Source organism: Hyperoodon ampullatus (assembly GCF_949752795.1).
Source record: "Hyperoodon ampullatus genome assembly, chromosome: 2".
Lineage (NCBI taxonomy): Eukaryota > Metazoa > Chordata > Mammalia > Artiodactyla > Ziphiidae > Hyperoodon > Hyperoodon ampullatus.
In genome coordinates, this window is record NC_136915.1 from 77,567,874 (window position 1) to 77,587,400 (window position 19,527).

General features: G+C 36.2%; 1 protein-coding gene across 2 annotated transcripts in view; it reads right to left on the reverse strand.

Annotated features, from left to right (window-relative positions):
* Positions 1-19,527, reverse strand: part of SELENOF (selenoprotein F) — a gene marked incomplete at its 5' end in the record, with an annotated part of 37,416 nt that overhangs the window by 17,767 nt on the left and 122 nt on the right. For both annotated transcript variants that reach the window (XM_079697446.1, XM_079697445.1), the window contains one exon: positions 10,442-10,609. In XM_079697446.1, the coding sequence (XP_079553572.1) occupies positions 10,442-10,609 (168 nt within the window). The remainder of the gene's footprint in view (positions 1-10,441; positions 10,610-19,527) is intronic.

Here is a 19,527-nt window from a genome sequence, read left to right on the forward strand (position 1 = left end):
TGTATTTTGTGATTTTTTTTTTAAAGTGCCTGTAGTGATAGAAACAAAAAGCTACAATTACACATGGACAAATAAGCAGGGTACTAAATAGTTTGTGATCTTACAGTAAGCTTTTGTCAAGATTTTAGTTTGTCACCTTAAGTGTATAAGGCAAATAGTGTATTTATTAACATTTTCATACACACACTGACTGATGGCATTCTTGCATAGGAACGATGAATGAATATGGAGGAATAGGGAAATAAGTTGGGTTTTACAATTTTAGCAAACTAAGCTGGTAAATAATGCTCTAATATTATACCCCTGAGATTAAACTATTCATTTTTAGGTACTTTCTACCAAACTCTGAAAAAATATAAAACAACAACTGTGCCTAAGGAAGATCCCTAAGTTTAAAACTTATTCTACTACACTATTAAATTGCTATTCTTCTTTGAATCTCGTGTCTGACTTAAGATTGAGAAAACTAGAAACAAGCAAGGTAACATCTACCTTAATTCAAATTAGGCTCTAAAGAAGGTAGGAGTACACTGGGGGAATCTTTCCATAAAGATACAATTACTGTTCCACTAAAAAGCTCAATGAAAATGTATAAAACTAAACTAAAATAAAAATGTTTCTCTGACATCACCACGATCTAAATTAGACCATTTCAACTATGAAATTTGAGGAAAAAAAAAAAAGAACGAGGCTTCTTTCAATACTGTGATAAGAACTAGAATTTGTATATATACCTAAAACAAAGAGAATTTCATCAGCAAGAGGTTAAGACTGTAACTATTAGACTTTCACCTGGAAACAAATACACCCACAGATATAGACACACACACATTCCTATACATACTTCAGCTACAAGTATGAATAATTCATGGTATCATTTGGAAACAATGTATTCAATCCTACTAATACCTAGGGAATATCACACAATACAAAGAAATAACTTGACACAATGCCACTATATTTCCTGAGGCCAAAATATCCAAAGAATGGTAAAAATGACCCTAAGCTTGACTATCTTAGTAAGCAGTTTTTAAAATAAAACCAATTAGCTCCTTGGTAACATGTGTAAGTAAAGAAAATGGTAAAAAAATTCAATGTATTTTTCCTCCTAAATGTTTGAAAATTATAACGTATATCCCTGTTAACTTGAAAAACTGAGATCCTGTTAAAATACAGTTCAATATCCAACCGTTCAATAGCCTCAAAAAATGAACGTGAAAGTGCCATATATGGCAGGAAAACCTTTTCAAAAGAGAATTCAATTCTTTGTGTTAGTGTTCCCACTACCACTCCAATACTGAACACTGTCATAAAAAAAGGGGCAATTATTATTATCTTTAAGAAAGGTTACAAATATCTGAAATAAAAAACAAGAGTTGGCTCAAATGATTTTATTCTATTAAAATTAATCACCTAATACATTTTAAGAACATATACAAAAAAAGCCATAATAATCCAAAAGTTAAACAGTACACAAAAATTAAGAGCAACAATATAAAATTAGAACGAAAGAAACTAGGCCATTCCACACATTTTTATTTTTTGTGCACTCTCTGACAAGTATACTATCTATTTTAGGATTGACTATGGTACCAGATAAAATTCATGGCCTGCTAAATTAAAACTTAACACTTATTTCTTCAAAGAGAAAACTGAAAAGGCAGTTTGGAGCTAAGGGTTGTATGCTATATTAAAAATTATCCTCTATTGCTGTCCCTTTTCCCATCCACCACCATCGTCTTAAGGGGCTACCTTGTAGTTAGATGGAAGTCCTTTGTAGACTTACGTTGGGATTAGCAGTTTCTCAAATAAGAACACTGGAAAGCATCCTCACTCATCCCTTCCCCATTCCAATCCAGTCAGTCAATAAGTCCTGTAACTTTTATTGCCTAAATCTCTTTCAGATCTGTCCCTTCTCCATTTTTACTACCAGTGTGTTAGCTTAAGCCCCTGCATCTTGCCTCTGGAAATTGGCAATCTAAGTTCTTTTTCTGGCAACAGTATTCCCCTCTGCCCTGTCAACTATCATTCACAACACCAACAAAAGTTATTAAAATACAAATCTGATGTCAATTCACCATTTATAATCCTTATATTTTGTCCCCTGACTATAGGATAGAGTCCAAACTTCTTATCAAGGTACACTGGCCCTACTTACTTACCTATGATTATCTCTCCTCACAATAAGCTATCTGATTTATTTTAGACAGCCATCTCTCTCATGATGACCCTGTATCTTTGCATTTACTTTTCCTTCTGCCAGAGACGACCTTTTCCTAATTATTTTCCAACTTATTATAAGCATCAACTTCTACATAAGCAAGTGGTAATATTTACCTGGCCTGTCAAATGGTTATACCCTTCCTTTTACGTGCTTTCATACCACATATTTTGTTTACAGCACACATCTCACTGAATCCTTGAAAGAAATCAATGCATCTGGAAAAATAATAAAAGGAAACAGTACAGAAGGGTATAAAAGAAGAAGTAAAAATTTTCCTTTGCCTCCTATCTCATTCAATAACTTTTAAATTGTTTTTAGTTCTTCTACTGGTCACTTCCATAGTGATTAATATGGTTCTATCTATAGTTCTTGATTATGCCAACTTGAAGAGATTTATTGATTCCTTCCTCCTTCCAACTTTTATTTATTTTTTATTTCTAATTTTTTAGCAGCTATAACATTGGATATTATGCTTTAGCCCAACAGAATATCCTGCCAACTGCATTCTAGTAGTCCAATTTCCATGTCTATTTCTTCATCTCCTCCAGGACAGTGACTATTGTCTTATTTTGGCATTCTCAGAGCCTATAGTAAGAAGTAATAGTCAATATATAAACAGAAAGTTTATTTTGACTCTGAGGTAGGTATGTCTAGGAAAGGCAGTGGTAAGACAGCCTGGAGATAGATTATGAATTACTTTAAGGATTTATTTCCCTTTTAAATATTACAATCTGCAAAGGTGACAGAATGTTTTAACATGGTTAGATAGAAGCTGATGCTGATTTGTAAATACCTAAAAAAAATTGACTACATTTAGTTTTCATATTAAAGGCAGAGAAATGCCACATCTAGAAAATATAAAAAATAAATTTAAATAATATTTTCAGTCCACTGAATAACTGCACAAAAGAAACTTTAAAACTTTTGTTACACAAATATATGACACGTATGTTTATTGCTACTTGTTAGCTGTATGACTTTAGGCAAGATCTCCATGCCCCAGACTCAGCTATGAAATGGAGATGATAATGGTAGTTACCTCATAGAGTTGTTGTGAGGATTATACAAGTTAATTCATGTAAAGTCTTGGAACAGCACCTTCATATTGTAAGAACTTAATGAATGTTAGTAGCTATTATTATTAAGTAAATATTTGGTCATTATTTACTTCTGTTGCTACTCAGGAGTCTTACTTAGTGATTCTCACACTGAATTTTAACTGTTGCCAAACATTATTCAGATTTGTTTTTCTTTAAAGCTTCTTTCTGGACAATGTTTTTATATTATAATTAGAATAAACTGTTGAATTAAATTTGTTTCCTTTGAAGAAATCAATTCATGTATTTGATGCTACCGACACTACAAAACTGAAGCTATTTTAAGCAACTGTGAAATTTCTTTAGCAACTACAATTTCACGCAGTTAGCTTAACCTCCATTTCATCCTTCTATGTTTTAGACACCAGTAGCATTCTGCTTTTGATAAAAATTTGCCACTGTTTTGCATAATGCTGTTTAAGCTGACTTAAATTACTCTAAAGCTGGCTACAGAATTTCCATGTAAATTGAAAATAACAAAATGTTTCAATGCTCTTTTATCAGAAATAAGAAAAATTATGTGACTTACTTAAAATGTTTGGTTGGGCCTTCAATAAAGCCAAACTCATTAACATATTCTTCAAAAACACCAAGTAATGGAAGCTATTAAAGTCTGTGGTAAACTGAGGAGTAAAGATTTGGTAACTTTAAACAGAAACTAGCAATGGGACTGTGTTATTAAATTTGTTAACTATAAATGCAAAAGGGGCAGACCTTCAGAAATCCTGTCTGGTGTTTTACATTTAACTCATTCATTTTCCTACAGTAACTCTGTGAAGTAGGTATTACTATTAACATTTTCAAGATGGGAGGCAAAACAGTGTCGATGTTTAAAAACTTGGGGCTCTGGAGTCAGAGAGACTTGAGATGAAGCCAGGTTCTGGCACCAGTTTGGTGGGCAACGTCGAGCAGATTACACCCTAGTTTCCTCTTCTGTTAAATAGGGGTAATAGTATTTACCTTATAGAACTGTTGTGAGGATTAAATAGATAACATAGGTAAACCACTTTAGTACATAACCAAGGTAAAATAAACACTTAAAGCTGAGCCAATGTAATTATTACAACAAAACTGAAGATTTTTAAGGGAAATAAAATCCTTTTATCAAATACCTGAACTGTTGAGGTATTTTACAGAACCAGTAATGGTATAATTTGGTGATCTGCAGCCTAGGTTTCTACTGATATTCTGTAAATAAGACCAAGATGTTCCAAAATTCAAATAAAAGAAATCTCTTCTCAATCTGTAGAGTTTAAAAAAAAAAATTCACTTCTAAGTTTTTCTCTTCGAAATTTTCTTAAACCTTTGAAATCTGTTACTAAGTATTAGATTAAAAATTGAGCTCCACTTTATCAATGGTTTTGAATATTTTTTAGTAGCAAAACCTTTTCTCTTCAAATGCAATCTTTCATATGGCATTTTAAAATGATCAAAATGCTACACATTTTTAAAGTACAAATTTGCAGTATTTTCCTTATTAAAAATGTGTCAACCAAGGACTCAAAGAGTTGAAATCTAGGGTTATGTTTGACATAATTTACTTCTGTATTTTGCTGCACTTAAGCAAGTAATTACAAATGGTCAAAGTTTTCATACTACTAATTATTTTATCATAAGATATTTCTTCTTGATTCAACTGATCCAAGAGTTTGAAAGTGGAATAATAGAAAATTTTGTTCCAAATTTTTATTACTCGCAAATCTAATAGTTCATGTTATATCTCTTATCTATTTTCTTTTACCCTATTTTTCTAATAGCAATAATTATTACGCTATCCTCTGAGTTCTCCAAATTTGCTGTTTCTTTCTTGTTTTTTCTTCATCAGCAAATCAGATACTACTACTATTACTGTCATCACCACCAGCCCCAAGTATTTACCTGGTAATTATTACATGCCAGGCACTATTTTAAGCAGTGTATGTATATTAACTTATTTAATCCTCAAACCACCTTAGGAGATAGGAACTATTATTACCCCCAATTTATAAATGAGGAAACAGGCACAGAGTGATAAGTAATTAGTCCAAGTTACCAGCTTGAGTAGCAGGGGATCTGAACCTAGGTAGTTTGGTTTCAGAGCCTGTGCTCTTAAGCACTACTCTAAACTCCCCCCCCCCCCCAATACAATCAAGACTGAATGAACAGCAAATTAAGTTGAAATAAGTTGGTTATTGGTTCATATATATATAAGTAATTCGGCTAACTGGATTCTTTTCTCCCAAAAGGTACTCTGGTTCGGTAAGTAGCCAAACTTTCAGAATAGTAGTTCAGAGATAAAGTAGGTGTGAACGCAAAAGAATAGAAAGTACTAAAAACCAATTAAATAAAAATAATCTGAAAGAAGAAAAAAGCATTGGGACTATAAGATCTTAAAAAGAACAGGTACTAGCTAAGGAAATAGGAGCATATAACTAAGGAGAAATACAGAAGTTCTACAGTAACAATGTCTGGAAGAAGCTGAAATCATTAAGATATGAAAAGTTAAATGAGACAGGAAAAAAAAAGCACCTAGCTGAAAACATCAAGTTCAAATTCACAGAACTGGGAAGATTATAAAAATATGAGAAAAATAACCCATTTATTGAAATACTACATTTAACCTTATAACCCTTAGAAAATAGAAGTTAAAAAATTCTTAACAGAATCAAAATGATTTGATTGTTTGTTCTCACAGGAAAATCCCAGGAAACTTTTTTAACTGGATGGTCATGTACTCCTTGAAAAAGTGTCTATTAATCCTTGTGATCAGACTGGGAACACTAAAAATTTGTGCTAAATAATTAACATCTTTTTTAGATAGATTTGGGAAGCTTATGGTATCTTTATAAATAAAATACAGAAATGAAAATTCTATATTTGTAGTTAGATGAACAATTAGTGTTACTAATAGACTGATATCATGAAGACAAACTTTCTTATTTTTTATATATTTTATAAAAATATATAAAAAATTTATTTTATATATATATTTTATATATTTTATATTTTAGGATATATAAGTGAAATACATGAAAAAGGTATTTAACAAGCATCTACAAAGTTCAAGTATATTTTCAACATAATTAAAAAAATGACCTTTTAAAACTTGTTCTTAGTAAAAAGAGCCTTATTCAAGGAAAAAAACTTATGAAATACTGTAAGCTAAAGGCTGGGGATTCAGAAACATAAAACATAGTTCCAGGCTTCAAAGAGCATGAAACATTGGGAGAGAAAAAAAGCCAAACAACAGATACAATATAGTGGTGGTAAGTGCAAATCAAGGGTATCCTCAGGTGCTTTGGGAATACAGAGGTGTAGCTAATATAACTTGGAAGGGCCAAGCGTAGTGGGTAAGGAGGAGAAATTGGGGAAGAGTTCCCAGAATAGGGGACACTTGAGCTAAATCTTTAAAATGGCTCAAGGAGAAGTGATTTACTCTAGTCACTGAGGAAAAAAAAAATAGCCTGTTCTTTACCTAAGAGCTGCTTCATCCACCTGCTCCCTAGTGCAACTTTCCACATAGGTAGTGTGACAGCTAAAGGTTCTTACATTATTCCATAATCCTAGCTAATAACTGGTTAGTGACCCAACTTGAGCTAGTAACAATCCTTGTCTAAAATACTTCAAAATTGTAGATGGGGAGAATTAGTCCTTTTCTGGTGGGAAAAGCTATAAGATAGAAGACTTAGGAACTGGCTGTTATCAATACTATGTTTTCCCACCACAAGGAAAAAGTCAGTCAGTAGTGAAAAGAAGAATGGTCCCTCCCATTCCATCTTAAGATTCTATATATAACGGGCTTCCCTGGTGGCGCAGTGGTTGAGAGTCCGCCTGCCAATGCAGGGGACACGGGTTCGTGCCCCGGTCTGGGAAGATCCCACATGCCGCGGAGCGGCTGGGCCCGTGAGCCATGGCCGCTGAGCCTGTGTGTCCGGAGCCTGTGCTCCACAACGGGAGAGGCCACGACAGTGAGAGGCCCGCGTACCGCAAAAAAAAAAAAAAAAAAAAAAAAAAAAGATTCTATATATAAAAAGCTGAAGTCACTTATCCTACTTAGTAAATATTAATAGCACCAAGAATTAAATATTTTTTCTTTCATTAGTTTACCTTTTTTTACTTTAAGCTACAAATTAGAACGCTCCTCATAATTCAGTCAACATCCTTACTAATGTTTGTAAACTGTACCTAGGTATGTATTTATGAGCAAAACTAGTTAAAACAGTAGTAAAATAGCTTACAAAAAAAATCTCCTTCTAGGTAGTATTTGTGATGCTTACTTAGGTCTTTTATGATCAAAATGGGGGGTGGGGGGAGAGAAATAAGACCAAATAAAAATAATAAAGGAATATCTATTTGCAGAACAAGGGATTTTGAAGACATTTTCTGCATTTATTATGAATAAGGTTTTTTTTTTTTTTAACAGCAAATTTTGTGCTTCTGCCTATCAAAGGCTAAATTCAGCCTGTTGAATGAGTAAACATTCGAAAAATGATTAGCCTCATCCCTGGACAGACCTATAAAGCATGCAACTAAGCAAGAACTAAAATGAGTATTCAGGTAACATTTATTATAAATTGTGGAAACATTCCTGCATATAAACTACAATTTTTCTCTTCTAAAGAATTTATATTCCCAATGATTTACATACACACATGGCCATGTTTAAGTATTTTTAATATTTTTGATGTAAGGCACTAGTCTACATACTGCATATTTTTACTTTTATTAAAGTAGGACTAAATTAAACTATAATTTCAAAATTAAGCCTTAAGCCAGAGTTGAATGAGATAGAAAAACTATTATATATATTGTTACCTATAATTATGTACCAATAATCCAGACAGCAATACTGTACAGATTAAATCAAGTACCACTTCTATACTTGAATGCATTTTGCATCTAAATGGAGGCTTGCCTGACATGCCTTACTTTTATATTTCCAGTACTATTTTAAGTGTTCTAGTTCCACTAGGCTTATTAAAAAAAAACATTCATTTATTTTGTACAACACTGTGCTAGCAAATGCTTAATGAGAAGTACATCTTAACAGATTATGGGCAAGGACTTAAGAAAAAAACAATGGGTACAGTATAAAAGGTATATTAGGATACAGGCTCACTTGCACTGAGATATAATAATCATTTCAGTTTGTAATTAGTTAGGTATATATTAAATGGTGGACTACTTGCCTACTATTATTGCTGAAGAAGCAATAAATAGCTCAGTTAAAAATGAAAACTGAACAGGAATATAATGAATTTGCGAAGTGTGTGACTGAAGTTTGGTTCCACTAAAATTATACCACAGGGACTTCCCTGGCGGTCCAGTGGTTAAGACTCCACGCTTCCACTGCAGGAGGCTCGGGTTCCATCCCTGGTTAGGGAACTAAGATCCCTCATGCTACACGGCATGGCAAAAAAACAAAAAAAATTATACCATAAAACTGGTAATATTATAAAGAATTACTAAAGGGGCAATTAGTAAAAGCTTTTATATGCACTTGGTTTACAGTTTAGGCACATCTGATATCAAAGGGTAGAGTTTCTCAACTTACCCTTAATTACAAAGCGGGTGTGTGATAAAGATTATTTATTATAAAACACCCCTTGTTATTCAATCCCTGTAAGTTTGGTGTCTCACAAATAATCATTGTTAGTTGAGTAGTTGTACAGACCATAGAATAATAGCCTAAGGACGAGAGGATGAATCACACTTCAGCAATTTGTCCCATGTGAATATGTCATTGATAAAATGAAACAAGAAACAAGAGGGAAGGGCCCTACTAAACTAGTTAGGTCCTAGGTCTTAAATCTATTTAAAATCAAGTTTTAAAAACTTGTTTAGATTTTATTTACATGCAATAAAGACTAACTTATATGTATGGAAATCTTCTAAACATTAAAATATATCATTGGTATATGTGAACCAAGAAAATGAAAAACATGGAAGACTTGGAAGCCATTTGTGGGACACAGGAATTTCAGGTTTACAACTGAGAAATCAAGTGTAAATTCTGGTTGAACACTAACATGGTGAAAGCTTGTCGGCTTGTTTTTCTTACAAAACTAGAAAACTGTACTCAGTGTTAGAAGTAAACCTTTACTACCTAATAATGAGAAGATACAATTACTGTTTGAAAGCTTTACAAACCATAAAGCCTCAAACAGGATTCAGTAAGTACAACTGAAAGAGAATATTAAAAGGAAACAAAGCAGAGAGATGCTAATATTTTTTCTCAAACACAGGGACCTCATTAATTCAGCTTTATTTGGATGATATAAATGACCTTTTCAGTCTACTTTATAAATTAAAGAAGTCTAAGGGTTTAATGAAAAGATTTAAAAATTGAGCAAGTTTACTATTATTTTGAACAGTGGGTAAAATAGTAGCAGATTTTATTGGACTGTTAGAACTACCTACTCTTGGCTGTTTTCAGGTGTTAAAGGTGAGAGCAACTAAGCCCGTGCGCCACTGATACTGAGCCTGCGCTCTAGAGCCCGTGAGCCACAACTACTGAGCCCGCGTGCCACAACTGCTGAAGCCCGTGCGCCTAGAACCCGTGCTCTGCAGCGGGAGAGGCCACTGCAATGGGAGGTCTGTGCACAACGCCAAGGAGTGGCCCTCGCTCGCCGCAACTGGAGGGCCTGCGTGTAGTAGCAAAGACCCAACGCAGCCAAAAATAAATAAATTAAATAAATAAATTTATTAAAAAAAAAGAAAGTTATAATTTATTGTTGACAATTATGTGCCAGATAATAGGTGCTTTACTTTCATCTCAAATTTCATTATAAGACTGGGTTCTTATTACAAATGAATAAAAGCATCTAATTAATTATTCTTTGGCTTTATGTGGCCAGAAGTTAGGAAGACTGGATAGATTTACAATCTTAGCATGCTATAGTAATTCTGGTTCCCTTCTGCTGGACAACCATGGTAGGATGGTATATCAATCTGTAACCATACTTTTCCTCCCTATTTGCTTTGATTGATCTAATGGGTCTGCAAGAAATCAGTGGAGTTTCTAAAACTACAGAATGTAAAAGCTAAAGACTTCTTTATATTTAAGTTGATTAAGCAATTTAACATTTTACCTTATCTCAACTAAACCATAAAATGGAAGAGAGATACTATAAAACAATACCTTTTTGGTTTCAAATTGTGCTTCTTCCTGACAGCATCCTCTACAGTCAGGATCCAGTTGAAGAAGGTTGAACTGTCCAAGTAGATCACAGGAGCTGCAGAGCAAGTTGCTGGAGAAGCCTAACTCTCTGCAAGACTCTGATGAAAACTCTGCCCCGAACGCAGAGACCTGAAAACAAAAAATGAGAAAAAAAAAACCCCTTAACTTCATGTTTACATTACAAAGCTTCCAAAAAAGGAGAAACTAGGGTTGTCAAAATCTAACACACTACAGACAGTTCGTGAAATGCCTCATTTGGAGACAAATTCTTAATTATTTTTATACTTTATAACTTTATATGAGTCTTTGGTTCTTCCCACATCCCCAACAAATTTTTTTCTTAAAAATTTGTCATACTGCAGCTTGGCTAAAACATGGATTAACAAAAAAGATCATATATTATTTCTTTATGATATATATATTACATATCTTTTGAAGAAAAATGAATTTCCATTTCATTTTAAGAACTTAGCACCTGTTCATATGATGTATGGAGTAACATTAACTTCTAGGTCCCTTCTACACCCTACAAACTTATCTTCATTCACATCTAGCAGGGGAAGGGTACAGAAAGGGATGAAGTGGGGGAGAGCGGGAGCACATCAAAAATAAAACTTTGGGGTTTAGGTGCCAGTTCCACCACTTACAAGATGTGTGACTCTGGGCAAGATAACCTCCCTGAGTTTTAATTTCCTCACCGATAAAGCAAGAAACTTCCCACATAAAATAGACTGCAGTAAAGATTAAATGAAATGACTTATGTAAAGTAACCAAACAGAATGACTGGCAAAAGCAGGCTTCCAAAACTATTCTCTTCCTTTATCCATTCTTCTCTCATGTCTCAGTGAGTGTGGTATACCTACATCTGTCTAAGGTCAATACCTGTACCTCTGCTTTAACTTCTGTCTTCTGCCATCTCCACAGGGATTTAATTTCATTGATAACTCATATCTTCAGTGTACCCAAGACCCATAGTTCTAACTGCTCTCCCCACATTCTGTTATTTCTGAATTGTTACTACAGTATGGTTTCTGATCCCACCACACCACTCAGCTAAACTTGCCAAAAATCACTAAATGCAATGGCATTCAAAACTTTTCTGCTCCAGCTGCTTCTTCCATGGCTTTCCCTCTCCTTCTTCTGCTATGCATCTCTTAAATGCTGTTGTTTCCCATTTCTATTCTTGGCTCTCTCTTTGCTTTGCATACTTTCTATAGAGAACTGCATCTTTTCCATGGCTTCAAATACTCATTTATTGAAAACTCCCAAGTCTTTTTAAGTGTCAAGTTTCCAAAGCCAACAGCCTACCTGAGATCTTATTTAGATGTTGTACAGGCACTGCAAATTCAAACTCTCCAACAGTGAAACATCTTTTCTCCTTAAATCTATTCCTTCCAATGTATTCAGTATCTTGGCAAAATGACACCATTTTCCCTGACCGCCTAGTTGCCCCGGTCAGTTCATCCTAGACTCCACACTCTTCACCATTCTTACAATCAGTCAATTAACTTGTTTGTTAAAAAAACAAGTTTTGACAATTCTGTCTCTTAAAGAGCTCTCAAATCTTTTCCTGCCTCAGGGGATTAAATGGTCAGCTACTCCTATCTCTCATTACGTCTCCAATCCCACTCTACTTTTCAGCTATAATGAATTCCTATAGTACCTGAGAATATAAAACCCCTACTCAAATGTACATTTGCTCATACTTTTCTACTCTAAGGCTCTTTTACACTTTTCCACCTTGTTAAATTCTACTTATTTCTAAGAACCTGATTGGTATACCAGTCTTCTTAGGAAGCCTTCTCTGAAAAAAATCAGATCCCAGTATTTAGCCATTGTCTTTTCTGAGAATGAAATTTATGCACAGCTGTAAAATAGCACCACTCATGACACTGTACTATGTAAATCTAGGATTGTCGGATTCCCCGGTAATACTGTGAACTCTTTCAAGGGCAAACATTAAGTTATTTCTCTGTATTTCCAGCACTTGTGCTAATTCTCCTGTGTGTTAAGCAAATGAATTGGTCAAAACCACAGCCTCAAATAGGGGGCATTTCAGATTGTTTGACTGTGACTGGTTGATCTTCTAGACCAAGGGTCTGCAAATTTTATGTAAAGGGCCCCGTAGCAATTATGCTAGGCTTGGGTGGCTATATAGTTTCTGTTGGAACTACTCAACTCAGCTACTGCAGCACAAAAGCAGTCACAGAGAATAATAAATGAATGGGTGTCTGTGTTCCAATAACACTTTATTTACAAAAACAAGGCTTGCTGGATTTGGCCCACCAGCTGACTAATCATGCAGATTAAAACCCAATGGCATATCCCAATGTGAAAAACTTTAAGTACTGCTGGCATACTCTTCCAAAATGCTGATCATCCCATTGACCTAACAGTAAGTCAACATCCTAATTTGATACCATATACATACATCTTTTACCTTATCTCAGTAATAATGTGGACTGTATATCATAATATATCAAAATAGATCAAGTATCCCAGTCTAGTGGGAGGGACTTAAGACTCTCGCTACTACACTAGCACTTTGAGTAATTTATTTACTAGTAAAGTGATCTGCTTGATCAATTTCACAGGTTAATTTCTATTTTTTTCCCAAAGAAGGCCACACCAATATATACACATCATCCCACGTGTGACTAGCAGTCCTCCACTGAGGAGTGGGAGTCTATGTTCCCTCCCCTTCAACCTGCGCAGGGGCTTGTGACTGTTCTGACCAACAGAGTGTAAAGGAAGTGATACTACATGATTTCTGAGGGTAGGTCTTAAAAAAGGAAACAATCTCTGCTTGGCTAGTACTTGCAGGTGCTGTTATCTGTTTCTCTGTAATACTCGACTTTGGAATTTAGCCACCATGCTGTAAGGTAGCCTAAACTACAGAGAGAATGTAGAGAGGCCCATGTAGAGAGCACCTGAGGCCTCCAGCTGACAACCAGCATCAACTACTAGACATGTGAGTAAAAAGCCTTCACATTTTAGTCCTTCAGTCTCAGGCGGAGGTCTGAGACACCATGGAACACACAGGCATCCTGCTGTGCCCTGTCTGAATTGCTGACCCATAGAAATTTGAAAGCAAAATAAACAATGGTTTTACACCACTAAATTTTAGGGTGATTTGTAGCCATGGTAACTAAAACAGGCGATAAAAATGAAATAACTTTGAAACTGTGAACTGCTTAACAAACATAAGAAATTGTTACCAAAGCATGTTTCACAAAACAAGAATCTCAAATGAATAATCATGGGATCATAATACTTGGTTTTATTCTGGCATTTACTGAGCACCTACTGACAGGCAGCATGAACATGTGAAACATGTATTTGAGTCTGATGACATCTTGATTCAAATATCAGCACAGAGCAACCTTACTTCTTAACTTCTGAATAGGAATAATTACCACTTACTTCACAAAGTTTTGGGGATTAAAGGAGAAAAAGTACAGAAAGCATCTTGTATTCTGCCCAGTACACAGTGAGTACTTAATAAATTTTAGAATTATTCCCACCTTCCACTGTGAAAGCACACTTAAAAACTACAAAACACTACTTATTTTTAAGTCATTATATTAGACATGGGGTAGAGATAAGCACAGGGGAGATATAATGTATCTTTTAAATTTTTTAAAATAAATTTATTATTTACGTTTTTTAAATTTTTGGCTGTGCTGGGTCTTCGTTGCTGTGCGCCGGCTTTCTCTAGCTGCAGTGAGCGGGGGCTACTCTTCGTTGCAGTGTGCAGGCTTCTCATTGTCATGGCTTCTCTTGTTGCGGGAGCACGGGCTCTAGGCACGCAGGCTTCAGTAGTTGTGGCTCATGGGCTCTAGAGCACAGGCTCAGTAGTTGTGGAGCACGGGCTTAGTTGCTCCACAGCATGTGGGATCTTCCTGGACCAGGGATCGAACCCGTGTCCCTGGCATTGGCAGGCGGATTCTTATCCACTGCGCCACCAGGGAAGCCCTAGAATGTATCTTGAGTTCCATGAGTGAACTACTTTTTTCTCTTATATCATTGGTTTTGCAGACTTAAGGCTTTGAATCTAAGAACATCAGAACATATTTTTAAGCACTTCATAGGTAAGTACCAAATTCTAAATAATATAGAAGAGTTCAAAATTATAAATTATGCCCACCCACCTTTTTATTATCAAAAAGTAATGAACAGCATTTAAATGTGCACAGTAAGGCCAAATATTAAATTTTATTGTTGCTTTATTATTATTTTTGGCCACACCATGTGGCTTGTGGGATCTTAGTTCCCCGACCAGGGACTGCACCTGCGCCCTCAGCAGCGAAAGCTTGGAGTCGTACCCACTAGACCGCCAGGAAATTCTCCTAAATTTTAAAATAATTAGCCACCCTTCTAAGAAAGACATAGATTTTTTTTTTTTTTTTTTTTTTTTTTTTGCGGTATGTGGGCCTCTCACTGTTGTGGCCTCTCCCATTGTGGGGCACAGTCTACGGACGTGCAGGCTCCACGGCCATGGCTCACAGGCCTAGCCACTCCGCGGCATGTGGGATCTTCCCGGACCGCGGCACGAACCCGTGTCCCCTGCATCGGCAGGCGGACTCTCAACCACTGCGCCACCAGGGAAGCCCGAAAGACATAGATTTTAAGGACTGGGTGGGATAACCCTGACTGGGATAACCACTTAACAGTTTATGACTTCTCCAATTCAAAGTAGGATTGACAGGCTAAGAGACTCCTTTGCATTAGTCACTGATTTATTTTTCTGATATTACTGAGTTCTTTATAAACATAAGGGTTGTTGGCTGGGAAGCTGTAATAACTATAATGTAACATCACCTTTTCAGGCAAAAGCCTGGTATAGCTATACATTTTATTACACTTATACATTCACATGATTACCTGTCTCTTAACCAGTCTTTACTCAGAAAACTCATAGGTTTCTCATGTAATAATTCTGAACGGATTTCAAATCTGAGACGAAATACATGGATTTACAGACGAACCCCATGAAAACAAATACCAGAAACATAGCCTTTATGGCAAGCTCTTACAAAGCACCAGATACTTTGCTAAACACTTTACATCACTATTCTATTTAATCTTATCCCCCTATGAAAGGGGTATTATCCTCATTTTACAGGATAAAAGGGAGAGAAGGGAACAGAGGCTTAGGACAGTTGAGGTAATCTACCTTAAGACAATACAACAAACATTAGATGGCAGCATCAAGATTCTAATCCTGGCCTGCCCTCAAAACCCTTAACCACTGTTATTAACTACCACCTTTCACAGAATCCATGATACACCATTATTGTATGCACCACTAAAAATAACAAAAATGCTGACACTTGCGCCACCCATTGAAATAAGACCAATCCAGATGTTAACTTGTGAAGAAAAGGGGGTAGGCGTAGGGGATGGGGTGTGGTGTCTCAGAATCAATCATACATAAAATCATTTTATACTGCTTCCAGTACAGTGCCTTTCTTTTTAAATTAATTAATTTGTTTATTTTTGGTTGCATTGGGTCTTCATTGCTACACAGGGGCTTTCTCCCATGTCCCTTGCATTGGCAGGTGGATTCTTAACCACTGGACCACTAGGGAAATCCCTACAGTGTCCTTCTGAAAGAAGTAATATGTATGAGCTGAATGAAGAACTGAGTACCACTTAGTTCTGGGACACTCTAAAAAACAGCTCCTTTAGGCCATACGAAAATATTTTTTTCTAATGCTTAAGCATACTCAGAATGTATTTTCAATTAAATCATTTATATCCTCCCCGTTGTCACCTCATTGGAATATTGGTAACTATGTGTTGCTACTAACTTTAATTAGAGCTATTCAGAGGCACAGACAGTAATAAAAGCTCAACCTGTCTAGTCTGAGGACTCAGAGGTGTGAATTAACAAAGTAGGAGCTAAGTCTTCTGCCGATACCAGTAGCTCAACCTCAGGGCACCAAGAAAGTCTTCCTTCATTCCCTTTTTATTCATTTGTCAGGTTCCAAAGCTTTGGCTTATTTTTATTACTGCCAGCTACTTATTCCACCTGGCCTTTCTTCCCCCTCAGGCTAACTGTGAGATGCAGTTTTTCTAATTTCTTAAGAGTTTTTTCAACAGTCCTCTGTACTTCTCTTTTCATTTTCAAGATTTTATTGCCTTCTTTTCTTAAAAACACTAGTCATTACAGAAGAAAGAGACAGGAGTAAGCTTTAGAGAAGTTAAAACAGTTCAACAAAAAGATGAATTGCTCAGACCACCCTTTCTAAATATTTTCAGAGTCATTATGTATTTGTTGGAGGGGGTGGGGTTCATCACTGTTCTACATAACCTACTACAGATATCTTAATGACTTTGATAGCAAGGAACAAACACTAATGAACTAGAAGGCCTTTCAAACCTCTGAAGGATCTAAATGTACACTGAGGCACAATAAAACAATATATAAAAGAAAAGTGGCCCCTGTATTCTCTTTGGCTACACTCGGCATGGGAATGGAGGGATACAAACCACACACAGAGCTTTGGTGCAGTTGTGAATCTGTAATACAGCATAATGTATGACGACAGAATATGTAAGGGAGAGGGTATGTAAGACTTTGCAAATCTGGAAATGGGATGTAAGTTAAGCCTTGCATTTTATCTAAACACCTTACTTTAGGTCTGGTGAGAGGGAACATGGTATGTGAGAGGTACTAAAATGACCCCAATTTTCCACCTCTACCATTTTGCTCTCCCAGTAGAGGTAAATGCTGGGAATTAAGCCTGGAGAGACAAACAAGTAAGTATTAGGTCAAAGAGGCCCTGTTAAGGCATACTGAAGATAGACTTCAACTTAAAAGCAACTGAGAGCCATTGAGGAGTTTTAACGATGACCGACCTAAGTTTGAGAAAGATGACTTGGATGCACTGCAGAGACTGAATTAGGAAATGGGGGAAAATGAGATCAGGAGACCAGTTACAGAAGCTGTTGTGGCAATCAGAGGCAAGCAAAGATGGGGCCTGAATTTAGGTACTACCTGTGGAGGTAAAATTAAATGAACTGGCTTGGAGATTTTTAAGGGTTTAATGACTAACTGGGGTCAGAGAGTGAAAGGAAAGAATTTAAAATGAATAATTTCCGGCTTGGGCAATTGGGAAGCTGGCAAAAACAACAGCTTAGATTCTGATAATTAAATGGCGAACTAGGAGGTTGTTATTTCTAAGGAGAGAGAGGTTGGTGGCCTAAATAAGGGATTAATAATAAGTGGATGAATCTGAGAGATATTTAGGAAGTAAAATCAACAAGACTTGGTAATTACCTGGATGTGAGGTATGTAAGAAAAGGTAGGAGTCGAAGATGAGACCCAAGTTTCTGGCTTGAATTCTGTGGATGGTCACTTTGGTAGATTGTTTAATGGGCATAAATTCCTCCTACCTTGGTATGTACACTTCTTTGCAATGTGACTATGTCACTCTTCTCATGCAGAGATGGAGTCCATATCCCTAGCCCTGAAATCCAGGCTGGTCTTGTGACTTGCTTTGACAAATACTGTGATGTGAAAGTGATGTATGTGATTTCTGAGGCTAGGCTTTAGGAGGCATTGCAGCTTTTGCTCTGTAGGAGTGCTGCCTTGAGACTGCCACGAAAAGAAGTTGGTCTGGCCTATTGGAGAATGAGATGTCACATGGATGGGAACCTAGCTGACAGACAGCACCACTAAGAATGAAGCCATCCCGGACCCTTCAGTTCAGCTGACCTACCGGCTCAGCACAGCTGCGTAAATGAGGCCAGAGGAAACCAACAGAGAAAATGCTCAGCAGACACACAGAATTACAAGAAATCGTTATTTTAAGCTTTGGGGGTGGTTACACAGCCACAGATAATGAAACAATCAAAGAGAGTGAAATCAGGAGAAGGCAACTTGAAATGTTATTCTTTTTTATCTTTTCGAGGTGGTGAACGCAAATTACCTAAGACTGACAATAAATTCTTGAGTACGAAGTTTAGAAAGGGGTCTTCCAGTAATTTCTAAGGCACCAAATGACTGAATAATGGAGTATTGTAAAGCTAATTATAGAAGTAAAGAATCCACCTTTTAGGCAAGGTTACAAAAGGAAACAGGCAGGATCTTTAAACTCCTTGATTAAAGAAAAGCCCAGGTGTTTGTAGGGGCTTTCGGTATAGACCCTCACTGCTCCAAACCTTGGATAAATTAATTAAACCAGGTCTCTAGGAGAATACTTCTCAGCAGGTTCAATACAGAGAACTCGTGAAAAATTAGGTTGATAAAAGACACTTGTAAAAACTCCAACCATAGTGTATATTAAACAGTTTTATTATTCACATAAACATGGACTAAAAACTTCTAAGGAGAAATTAACAAACAGTAAGTTGTTTGTGAGTGAATAGGAAAATAAGTAGAATTTAGCCCTTCCCCATTCAAAGATAAAAAACGCATCTGTTCTATTAATTGATAAAAACGAAATAAAAACAACTTGGTTAAACACCGTCCGATTTTAAACGAGATGAAAGCTATCATTTTAGAAAATCAATTTCAAAAAAATTATGCTTTAGTATGAAACAGCTCCTTTTATTGCAACAATGTTAAGATCACAAATGGCACTGAGGTGTACCCAGCAGCATATGAATTCCACAGAACAGATATTAAAGGCTGTCTAAAAGTGACATACAGAGACCACAAACAACTGACAGAAAGAAGTAAAAAGGAAGTGCACCCTGGACCAAAGACCTCAGGGCTTTAAGATTTGGGAGCCTTGCCACAAGGACGATAGTTCCTTGCATTTCTGCCAATTTAAAAACAATCTTCATTCCTGTGCAAAACCTAGTGCCCTTTATCTCGTTCACGGTGTGTCTTACAAATTGTACTCAAGATAGTCTAAAATCAGGAGAAAAAACCGCTAGAAACCCGGGACGGGGAAAGATAAGTATCAAACGAGGAATTAAGCCACGTCGCACTCTGGCCGCAGCAATCGCTGAGGAAGCCCTATCCTCCCACCCTTTTCAACTGTGGCTCCCAAACGGGACCGAATGTTCTGTCTTCCTCGGCGCAATCCCTCCTA